Source organism: Epinephelus fuscoguttatus, linkage group LG15 (genome assembly GCF_011397635.1).
Source record: "Epinephelus fuscoguttatus linkage group LG15, E.fuscoguttatus.final_Chr_v1".
NCBI classification, from domain to species: Eukaryota; Metazoa; Chordata; class Actinopteri; order Perciformes; family Serranidae; genus Epinephelus; species Epinephelus fuscoguttatus.
Window position 1 is genome coordinate 5,257,924 of NC_064766.1, and position 11,978 is coordinate 5,269,901.

At 41.2% G+C, this 11,978-nt stretch overlaps 1 protein-coding gene and 1 pseudogene across 1 annotated transcript; both read right to left on the minus strand.

Moving 5' to 3' along the window:
- Positions 1-1,849: 1,849 nt before the first annotated feature.
- Positions 1,850-6,962, minus strand: tmem70 (transmembrane protein 70). The gene is made up of 3 exons (XM_049599202.1): positions 6,713-6,962; positions 4,946-5,045; positions 1,850-2,514 (listed from the first exon to the last, which is right to left on the minus strand). The coding sequence occupies exons 1-3, from the start codon at positions 6,872-6,874 to the stop codon at positions 2,069-2,071; spliced, it is 708 nt and encodes a 235-aa protein (XP_049455159.1). The 5' UTR covers positions 6,875-6,962; the 3' UTR covers positions 1,850-2,068.
- A 4,693-nt stretch (positions 6,963-11,655) lies between these two features.
- LOC125902911 (U2 spliceosomal RNA) lies at positions 11,656-11,833 on the minus strand (annotated as a pseudogene).
- Positions 11,834-11,978: the final 145 nt, after the last annotated feature.

The following is an 11,978-nucleotide window of genomic DNA, read 5'->3' on the forward strand; positions in this document are numbered from 1 at the left end:
AAGTTTGCTGATGCTGAGAAAATGATTCATATTTCCTTTGATTATGCGTGTGTGTAATCATCATAGAAGTAGAGATATTGATATTTTGTAATGCTGGAATTATTTATCAAAGAGTTGATTATAATGCGGTGTAGTGATGAACTCAAGATCTCACACATGACTTAAAACTATTTGAAAATTTGGGTCAGTGAGTAAAGTCCACCCTCTACAATAAAATACCAGTGAACTTTTATTTGGAAGCACATACATTAAACATCTGTTCTTCAATTTCTGATTTACTCTGGCAGGTTTTCTTTATTCAGTTATTAAGCACTGATGAAAACAATTATTGTGAATATTAACTCCAAGGTCCCTCTGGTTGTTAATGTTGTGTCAGTTAAATCCAATGACATCATTATTTAATCTCTTGTTTAAGTACGCAAAGCTGGTGCTGTAGTGCCAGTCACAGGTAACAATCAGCTGCTGAGAGAGCTATTGTAAGGAGAACTGTCACACACACTGTGTCCAAATAATGAGCACAACTCTTTAGCTGTCTTCTGGTTGTCTATTGTAAACACTCACACAACAGTCTTCACCTCACAAGATGTTGAGATGTTGTGGAAAAAAAGTTTACAAAAAAGAGCTCCTTTGTGAAATTTGTCTGCTTTGCTAAATGACAAAAGAGGAAGATTTTTTTTCAGTGTTCCTCAAAGTATGACTTCGTAAAACATTTTCTGCAATCAGTTCCATCATTAACAACACTTGTACTATAACACTTGATATCCAGTCTTACTGAGAAAGCAGTATGCAATTGAATGTTTGAAAAGTGATAAGAAAAATGACTGCCTCTGAATGAAATTTGGATTATGTCCAGAAATTCAAAGGACCCTATTTAAATGATCTATAGTGCATGTTCTAAATTGAATGGTGCAAGTGCATTAAGGCGTGTCTTACTTCTGCTAGTTCAAATGCACATAGTCTGGGCGCAAAGTAAGGTGCAAGGGGCAAAGGGGTTGTATTTAGTTCCTTAATTAATCACAGGTGGGTTTTGGGGTAACATATTCAACCAGTCACAGAGTAATCTCCTATATCCTTTACAAGCAAGGTACAAATGCTATTTACATGGTGGATTTGGCAAATTGGAGCAGTGAGTGGTCTTCTGCTGAGTCAGAGCAGTATTGTCAATGCAGCTAATACCGTGGGACATTTAGAAACTCGCCAGAGGAAACAGAACTTAACTTTTAGCTTTTTAAACAATCAAAGTTACGCTGCTCCTCCTGCGTAAATGCACACAGCCTCTCTCAATGTGGAGTCAGTCAGCAGCTCTGCAGCTTTGCTCCGATCTCTACTATGTTAACATTTTACATAAAGTCATTATTTGTCTTTATTTATGATGTATTATTTCACCCACTGGGAGCCCATCCACATGTTCCTGTGTGCCTAATAAGCAGACTGTACAAGCATTTTAAGCCCATCTTTGTAGGCACATCTCAATATCTGAATAATAATAATGATGCGCCCTTTAAATAACAGGAAACTCTGGGCCATTCTGATTTCTGAGCATATTTTGTAGGGTCAATGGTGCAGTCAGTCTGCTGCCTCAGAATTGCAGCATGCAGTCAATGCACCTGACCACATCTCATTTTAAAACCTATACACCCATTGGTGTAAATACATTTGCTAATTAAACAACATGGGTGCTGGATATGGAACTACATTGGTCTGAAACTAGCAATGAAAGCTGCGCTGCACTGTGCACCGTTCTGCACACCACTGTGTGTCGGACGTAAGATAGGGCCCTAAAAGTGAATGTGTGCTGTCATCACACAGTGACAGAGACCAACAAAAGGAAACTGTTTCAGACAATGGGTCGTGGTGATGATGTTTTAATTTATTAACATGAAACAGCCATTAAAATACTGAAAAAAAAACAACAACAAAAAAATGAAAATTTGATTGGGAAATTATGTTGGTTGCTAAGTCCTCGGTGGATGTTTCACCCTGGTAGAAATGTGAGTGTTACAAACTGTGCAGTTTGAAGTTGTAGACATAATTCATATACTAACATCACATTTAACTTGTTTGCAGTTCAGCTCTTCTCTGGTCTGTCCATGTCGTCTGTGTCGAAGCTGAAGGGCTTATCGTAGCCCATCAGGTGGTTGTAGTCATGTGGAGTGAGGAACAGGTCTGGGTTTACCAGCAGCCCCGCTTTATCAGCGTAGAAGGTGGTGAACATCTTGCTGATGGCTGGGATCCTGACCTGCCTCTGGTGGAACACAGTCTTTTTTTCAGTGAGAAGGACGCTACAGGTGATGGCAGTATAGGTGTCTCTGTCTGGGTTGTGGTACAGGCGGAATACGTAGCCCTTAGTGATGAGGTGGAAGAGGACAGGGGTCAGGAAGGTGAAGAATCCAATGATTCCACAGAAAGCAGCCTGCACAGCCAAGCTCTGGACTCCTAATCCGGTCTTCAGGAGGATTTGCGGCATGAGAAAGAGGCTGGCCGCACTGGTGCTGTAAGAAAACATCTTCACTCCTGACAAAAGAGAAGATTCAGAGAACACAGGTTATAGATAAACTGCTATCATCAAGGCATTTTGTCCAGTACTGGATGCATTTCTTTCAGCATTAAATTAATGGAACACTGACATCACAGAAAAGGCTCCTAATTCTTCTTTTATTTTTTGTTTTTTAAGCACTGACACCTTGTGGTTGGTTTGTTAAAGGTAGGATCTGGAGGATTTTCAAACGTAACAAAATATAGACAGATACAAATGAAATCCTGCTTAATCATCACCCATGGGCTTCTACTCGTGTGGTGGTGACTCTGTTTGCAGAGCTCCTGCCCTTTAACTGTATTTTGATGTTTTTGTGAGCTCAGACCACTTCTGGGCGGAGATTTCCCCAGCCAATGAGAGAGCGCAGGTGCCGTGCCCGAGTGTGTCCGAGCATGTCTGAATGTGCACCAGCGTGAGCCTTGCCTGAACCTCTTCTGTGAAGCCTTCTTCGGTACCTCCGGACTCCGTACACCCGGGAGAGTTGAGCCTGACAGGAGGGGCCAAATTCGAATGTGTGTTTACAAACAGCAACTGGAAAATCCTCCAGATCCTACCTTTAATATATGCTCTTGTCTGACCAAATTCTCATTGCAGGGCTCAAAAATAACATATGAATATGAATATTCGATTGCCAGGGGCAAGTTTAATGCCACTTTGGGTTTGTAAATCTAGCAACAAAAAAAAAAAAAAAAAAATTAAACACATTGTTTTTTCTGGAGCTGATGATGGAAGTAGCCATGGAGTGAGCCATCTTGTTTCCTTCTCATTTCTGTTGAGAGTTGCAATTGCGGCGGGTAAAGACAAAGTCAATGAGCTGAAGCAAGCATTTCAAGTTTCCTGGACACAGTAGTTTAGCTGGGTGAACAATGGAGCAATAGTGAAGAAATGGAGGAGAGAGATAGAGCGTGCACGAGAGGGGGACAGAAAACAAGAGACAGAGAGAGAGAGAGGGGGGCTACAAGGCAACTTGGTTGGCAGTGTCTGCATCTGCCTCCCCAACAGTGGGAATGTATGTAACATGCAGTGAAGAGCGGTGATCCTCATCAGTGTGCCGCATCACCATGGATCATCACCACACACACCGAGGGCTCTGCCAATACGTTGTGCAAAAGACAACAGACTACTGAAAAAGGAGAAATGGTGCGAGGGAACACATCAGCCCTTAGCTTGTAATGAATGTTTTAATACTAAAAAAATATATAATAATAGACAAGAAATAATTTTTTTTTTTTACAGTAGAAATTCTGGTTTTTAATTGGGTTCGGACCCAAAACTGCTGTAGTGGACCAGGCTCAGGTCAGGCTTGGACTGACACTGTGTGGGTTCATGTAGTGTTGGGCCTGATTTTTTGGGCGTGATCAGAGCTCTAACAGGAGGAGAGAACAGACCCTCCACTCTGTGTGGTCAGCAGTATTAATTTCTCCTCTACTGCTGTTGCTTGCTGTTGTTGTTGTTGTTGTTGTTGAGTGCCTGTACACGTAAGATGTGACAGTTGGTCTTTGCCCCACCCCTTCTCCACTGTGACTGGATGGCTGGGTAAAAAGTCACAGTCACAAGTGCAGAATTTTACACAAAGTTAAACATTTTTCAACTCTTGAGCAGAGAAAAAACAGCCAAATGTGCAGTGATCAGCTCAGAATAAATGCTCAGCTCCCATCGCAAAGAATTAAAACAATTAAAATTGTTTTTTTCCTCATCAACCAATTGATTGGTTGAAGAGTAGATAGAACTTCAATTGACCAGGATTTTCTTTGGCTTCCTACAGCCCTACTTTGTTTTAGGAAGAGCAGTGTGACTTGTTTCTGTTCACTCTATGATGCTGAATGATACTAGCTAAACTACTTTAGAACCAGACGCTGATCCTTTCACTACTGGCATCTATTGTGATTGACTGTTTGGCTGACAGCGCTGTCAGCAACAGGAGAGATGCTCTATGGTGCATCTATGGTGATTTTACAACTGACTCTTTGTTCATCATCTGTGATGCAAATACATCCAATTTCCACATAGTCATCAAATGTGACTCTAAAGAGTAAAACATGAGACTGATGATGTAACTGTTAGGAGCTGAGTGTGGGACCGGACTGTGACCTATTTATGGTTATTTGTTTTTATAAAGACATAAAAATAAAGTTGATCCAGAAGACCAGGAAACTTTTCCACATTAAAAAAGTACAACATTAGTAAAAGGGCACTATGTTCTCAAGACAGACAAAAAGACAAGCAACAGTTAATGTTTGGGGCTTTCACACATTATACCTTTCATATACTGCAGACCTGGCACTATAGTGGAAAGAATAACAATCACAGCCATCCTCTGACTACTGAATTCTAACTTAATTAAAACTTGTATCAGATAAAGGAGAGGAAAGACATACTTTCAGATATAACAAGGTGAAAGTGACTTACCTCGGACAGCCATGCCCAGGCTACCAGTGTAAATGAGGTTCCCATCCTCAGAGTGGGTCACTGTGGAGAGACAGCGGGTGGACAGACAGTGGGACTGCACCTATTCAAAAAAACAAAAGAAAATTAAACAATAAAACTGGCTTTTGTAAGGGTTTGGTTACTGTGTTAGAATAAAAACCGTGAATAAGTCCTTAACACACATACATATATATATATATATATATATATATATATATATATATACATATACATATATATATATAAAAAATCTGTGTGTTTGTGTGTGTGTGTGTGTGTATACACTCACCAGCCACTTTATTGGGTACAACTGTTAAACTGCTTGTTAATGCAAATGGCCAGCCAATCATGTGGCAGCATCTCAGTGCATTTTAGGCATGGAGACATGGTCAAGATGACCTGGCGAAGTTCAGCCCGAGCATCAGAATGGGAGAGAAAGGTGATTTAGGTGACTTTCAATGTGGCTGATCTACTGGGATTTTCAAAATCAAAATGCCTTGTTGATGCCAGAGGTCAGAGGAGAATGACCAGACTGGTTCAAGATGACAGAAAGGTAACAGTAAGTCAAATACCTACTCGTTACAACCAAGGTATGCAGAACACCTTCTCTGAACCAACAACATGTCAAACCTGAGGCTACAATTCACAGGCTCACCAAAATTGGACAATAGAAGATTCAAAAATCATTGCCTGGTCTGAGGAGTCTCGGTTTCTGCTGCGACATTCAGATAGCAGGGTCAGAATTTGGCGTAAATAACATGAAAGCATGGATCCATCCTGCCGGTTCAGGCTGCTGGTGGTGCTGTAAAGGTGAGGGATATTTGTTTTTTGGCACACTTTGGGCCCCTTAGTACCAGCTGAGCATAGTTTAAACACCACAGCCTACCTGAGTGTTGTTGCTGGCTGTGTCCATCCAGCAGGATAACATGTCATGTCACAAAACTCAAATTGTCTCAAACTGGTTTCTTGAACATGACAATGAGTTCACTGTACTCCAATGGCCTCCACATTCACCAGATCTCAATCCAATAGAGCACTTTTGGGACGTGGTTAACGGGAGATTCTCATCATGGATGTGCAGCTGACAGATCTGCAGCAACTGTGTGATGCCATCATGTCAATATGGACCAGAATCTCTGAGGAATGTTTCCAGCACCTTGTTGAATCTATGCCATGGAGTTCTGCGGGCAAAACGGTGCAACCCAACACTATCAAGGTGTACCTAATAAATTGGCTGGTGTGTTTGTGTGTGTGTGTGTGTGTGTGTGTGTGTGTGTGTGTGTGTGAGTGAGTGAGAGAGAGAGAGAGAGAGAGAGTGTAACTCTACTGATGCAACAGTTCCAACAAAAAGAATAGAAAACACAGAAAACCAGATCCTTAAAAAAACGTTTTGTCTTGCCTTCAGTAGGTCTAATGTTTTTGAATTACAACAGGATGTTCCACAATTGCATCTGAACAAGTCTCTCTATCATTTCCTGAAATAAATACATTAACATGTCCTTTATTGTCGTTTTTAGTTGGTAATGTATGTAACTACTGCTGCCGAAACAATGCAGTCATTTTCAGCACAGATGGCAGACAGTCATTTAGGCTGAGTACACAGTGATCTTAGCTGCTAATGCAAACTGAGCTAGTCTCTAGTTTTGCTTGCATTAGTCACATAAACACGTCCACTAAGTATCAGCTTGCTGACTACGCTATGTATCTCTCTAGAAAACACAAAGTCGGCTTGGAGTTCAGTAACGTTACCTTGTAGTTCAGGTTGAGGAACGACCTTCTGACAGCATGGTGCTGGTTCCCACTCACTCCTTTGACGCAGGACACGTAAAACTGTCGCGCGGCCGTTATGTTACAGTAGGACTGAGAAAGTACACAGGGTCGTAATCTCCGCAGGATATTCACTGAAAACATTGTTAGTTTGTTAACAACCCTGACCGTTGCATTGAATTTCACACACTCTGCGCTGGAAGTACTATCCTCTCAGCTTCCTCTTCTTCGTGTGATGGCGGATAGGCTAAGAAACTAGCAAGAAAGGTGCATGCTGCCACCTAGTGTACCGGAGTGCGTAGCGTCATCGTTTTCTTTTAATGTCTTATTTCCTGGTTGTTTGAAAGAGACTAAAAGCTTCTCTCAAAAGCTGTTGTACACCTCCAGAAACACCAACAACATCCAGAAATCTCCTTACTGTATCTATGATTATCTCTATTTCCTCAGTTTTTTTTCCAGTGGTACAATTAAAAAACATTGTCACAAAGGCCAAAAACTTAATCTGGTCCTCACACGAGCAATATTCCTTATGCTTCCTGGCTGACTTGTCCTCCTTACCTTGCTGTCTTACATATCTTGTCTTACCTACTTCCTCACGCTATTTCTTTTCCTCATTCTGGCTCTTACTTTTTTTTCCCTTGCTTTTTTTTTATTGAAGAGATTCACAGGTACAGATCAACATACATCACAATACAATATAGTGTATATCTAAAAATAAAGTGCTACCAGTGCCAAAGTGTATATTTTACAAGAAGCAAGGGGTTCAGTTCAGTCTAGAGGTTCAAAGTCAAGCAGGTTCCAGGGGAGGCTCTGAGCCCTGTCCAAAGTTCTCTTCCTTCTGACGTCTGTCAGAACTTGCTTCACGACCATGTCACAGTCAGTAACAGTCTGTTTAATGATCATGACACATCTGGTCTTCCACAGTTTAAAACATACGATGCTGATGATAAATGGAAACAGTTCTTTTTTCTTTGGAGGCATTGTGTCTTCCAGGAGACGGTACATGACAGAACCATAGTTCAGATCAAAAACTAGGCCATGGCCCTGCAAGATAGACCAAACAGCCTGGGCCCTGTAACAGTCCATTAAGAGATGTTGCTGGGTTTCATCTTCATCACAATAAATCATGGGACATTGTTTGGTTGTAACATAGCAACTCCATGACACGACAGCTCTAACAGGGAGTCTGCCTATAGACATGAGCCAGCGGACATCTCTAAGATTCCCTGAGTATTTTTTTATTGTTTAATAATTTAATTATATTTATTGATTCAATTTCTGGGACATTTTCATATTTAATAATTCCATATTTATAATTATTTATTTTATTAAATATTGTTGTACTTGAGTCACTAGTCCAGTTTATTTGTAGGTTAATATATTCAGTTACAAAATCAGCATAAATTAATTTATAATAAGAGCCTTGTCTTGCCCTGCCACGTTTTTTGTCCCAATTTTTGGTGTTTCCAACCCAGAGAGCTCGTAGAGATACAAGCTGACATGATGTCAAAATTTGTTTTTAACATGTAATCAATTTTTAGCTGTCTGGAAACAACAGATTTAACCCCACAGACATTTAATGTAGCGACGTTAAGGGCGCACATTGGATATTACATTTATGGTGTGGGTTTATTGTCATGACGTTTACTCTTAGATGATCAGAATTTTTTCTTTCTTTTTACTACCTGGTAAGGTGCATCTCCTTCCCTCGTAGGGTCAGGAAAGTCCAGGTGGTGGAGAAAGACCCTGAGTTACTGACAGCTGGAGTCTCTGCAGGTGGAGGCTGGAGAGGGGTACTGCTGACTCTCTGACCGGGAGTCAGCAGGTCGGAGAACTCAGAGCTCGGGCTTTCGCTGGCGCTCTTGAAGCTGCTTTCCTCACTGCTTTCTTCAACATCAATATTGGTATCAATTACTAAGCCGGTGCTGTTCTTATCTGATGTAGTGGAAGATTCATGGGGGGGGGGGGGGTCGCCGATGGTTCGCGGGCTCGGGGGCCAGGATCTGCTGCCGTCTGTGCTGTCGTTCAGCCGAGGGATGTTCACCAGGGCCAAGCTGCTTTGAGTGTGGGCACTTGAAGAAGTTGTGGCCACTTTGACCACACAAATTGTACAACCTCCGAGTTGCAGGTTGTAGCTTTGTGGCCAAGGCCGCCACATTTCCAACACTTTTCCGTCTGTTTTACTTGATGGTCAGGGGAACCACATATGAAACAACAGGCGGTCTGCCCCGGGTATATAATCCGCCCATTGTAAGGGCCCATGGAGATGCAGTTAGGAATCTGTTTAACTTGGCCACCAGTGTCTTTGTGCAATTTGACTTTATATTTTCTCACTCCATACCAGATGGCGTGTTTATCTAGTGGTTTGTTTACTTGGAGGATGTCACAGAAACGTGATAGGTAAAGTTCAACATCGTTATCTGGCACTCTTCCCATCCAGAATTTAAGTTCCTGCCCTCTGGTTCCCATCTCAGACAACCATTAGCCAAAACTAACAGATACAAATTCTCCTTCATACCCTCTGCCATCTCACTGCTTAACTCTGTACAGTACAGGTAGCATCATCATTAGTTCATATTTTATTCAAGTATGCCTTTTTTATTTATTTAGTTACGACTGATTTTATGTGACTGTTGCCTTGTGTGTGTCAGCCTTGTTGTCATTATTGTTTGTTGCTGTTGTTTTTATTGCTACTGCGGCAGAATCAATTGCCCCTCGGGGACAAATAAAGGTCTTGAATCTTGAAAGAATTTCACCACCAGATTGACGATATCGAACTGGATGGCTGACTCAACAATCCCTTCTCGTCACTTTGGCTCACCTTGTTTAGTAGAGTGAACATCCAGGAAACGTCTCATAGGAGCCTCTTGAATGAAGATGAGCTCGAAGTTGCGTTTGTTTGATAATGCTATGAATGAATAGACATCAGACGTATTTATCCAACACAAATCAAATGGCAGTTTATCACCGACATAATCGCGGGTAGAAAGCTCTCCGGTGCCTATATACTTTAGGCGAACCAAGAATTTTCCATGCCTGGAGTCATACGTTGGTGTTCTGCCGAGGGGGAGCATTGCGGTTCGCTGCCCAGGTGGGCGCGGGGGAGAGGGGGAGACAAAACTACAACTATTTTCCACTCATTTTGTCAGAGTCTAGTTTGTTCCGAAGAAAACTGGCTCTTATTTCTGCCTCCCTCACTCTCTATGGACAAATAGCCTCCCATGCTGTGCATGTTTGCCATTGCACAGATCACACACAGAACTCCACATTTACCACATAACTCTGTATCAGTTCTACACACAAATAGTCTATTACCAATCTTCCGACAGTCGGTACACTTAAGAGGCTTGAGGATATACTGTCTTGCTGGATATGACACGTGATCCAAAAATACTTATCCAGCAAGTACTTCAAATCAAAGTGAAGCATGATGGACTTGGTCTCAAACTTTTTCTGAGTAACTTTGTCAAATCACCTTCTGAGGCTATCTGTTATGCCTTTGCTCTTTTTAAATCCCTCAGCTTTTACTCTGTGTGCGACTCCGTCTATAACATTTAATATGACTTTTTTGTTCCATGTAGCCAGTGAAGAGATTTAAAGATAATAATATAATAATATAGTAATATGACCGCATTGAGCTAGTCTTGCAGCAGTATTCTGGATTACTTACAGATGCTCAAGAACAGACTAATTCTTCTAAACTGCTTTAAACAGCCTGCTTCACTGGGGACTCCTGGATGGAGGAATACCTGGACTCGCTCACAATGGAACGAGCAGCATGCCCATTAAAAGACTTTGATAAGTGCCTGGAAGACCACTGGTACACGGTCTATATGCGTTTAAAACAGTTGCCTCCAGTTTAAAAGGCTTGTATACAACGGACATATGAGATCCAATGTATGTTACATAACATTCCGAATGTTTTCTCTTTCAGTTACTGTATATTTTGTTTTGTATTGTTTTGTTTATTTTCTTCTGCACTTCTTTCATGCAGTGTCTTTCTTATCTGATTTCTCTTCTTGAATGTGAACTAAGTCTTAAACAAAAATCAAAACAAAACAACAACAATAAAACTGTTATAAGAAAAGAAGAGAAATGACACGTCCTATTACTGCATATTACTAACTCGACCTTACTGCATGTAACTAACTCGGCTTCTTCTCCGAAGCCTTTGTGCTCCACTCTATGGCAGGTTACCACGTATCACAGCTGTGCCTGGATCGTGTGACATGGTAGTGCTGCTGCCGCGGTCCTACCTGATGCCTCCTGCTGCTGCTGTTATTATTAGTCATATTTCTACTGTTATTATACACATATGATTATTATTGTCACCTATAATATCATAAATTAATATATACTTACAACATATGTTACCACAATTGCTGTAATTGTACATACAACATCTATTACACATCTGTCCGTCCTGGAAGAAGGATCCCTCCTCAGTTGCTCCTCCTGGGGTTTCTACAATGTTTTTTCCCCATTAAAGGTTTTTTGTGGGGAGTTTTTCCTTATCTGCTGTGAGGGTCCAATGAACATAGGGTTATGTATGCTGTAAAGCCCTGTGAGGCAAATTGTGATTTGTGATATTGGGCTTTATAAATAAAATTGAATTGAATTGAATACTAAGTGAGGTGAAAAGTGCTTTACAGTAGTCAATGTGAGATAGGATAAAGACATGTATGGTCATTTTCAGTTAAGCAGGAGAAAAAATGAATCTCAGATAATTAATATTTCTCAAATGGAAAAAACAACATGGTTTACAGTGATTTGAGACTGGGAGCCCAGTGAGGTCCCGCAAGAAAGCAAAAATTCAAGGCTGTGAAGATCATATCCAGTGGGACTCATTTGTTTCTCGGCCCAATGTCAATTTCAGTGAAGGGCCACTCTGTTTGCGATGATATTTGGTTTTCCACTAGGACACAGAAGGGTGCACTGTTCCTGGCAGTGCTGCAATACTGGGTTGATGCGTATGAACGAAGAAAGCCCCTTTTTCAGCTCCCGACACAAAAAATATGTTTAATATGTTGTCATCTTATTGAGGACATATCAGATATTAAACTGATGAGAACAGATACTACAGCCAAAAGGCCGAAAAGTGATGTGGCCCAACCGTTAGCTGCCCAACGCAACCTTCAGGCACAAGTGTCACTTGTCACAGTGCAATACTTTTCACTGGGCATGAAACACCTAAATGTAGCTCGGGCTTAAAAGGGCTTTTTTGATCTTCACAAAAGCACAAGACTCA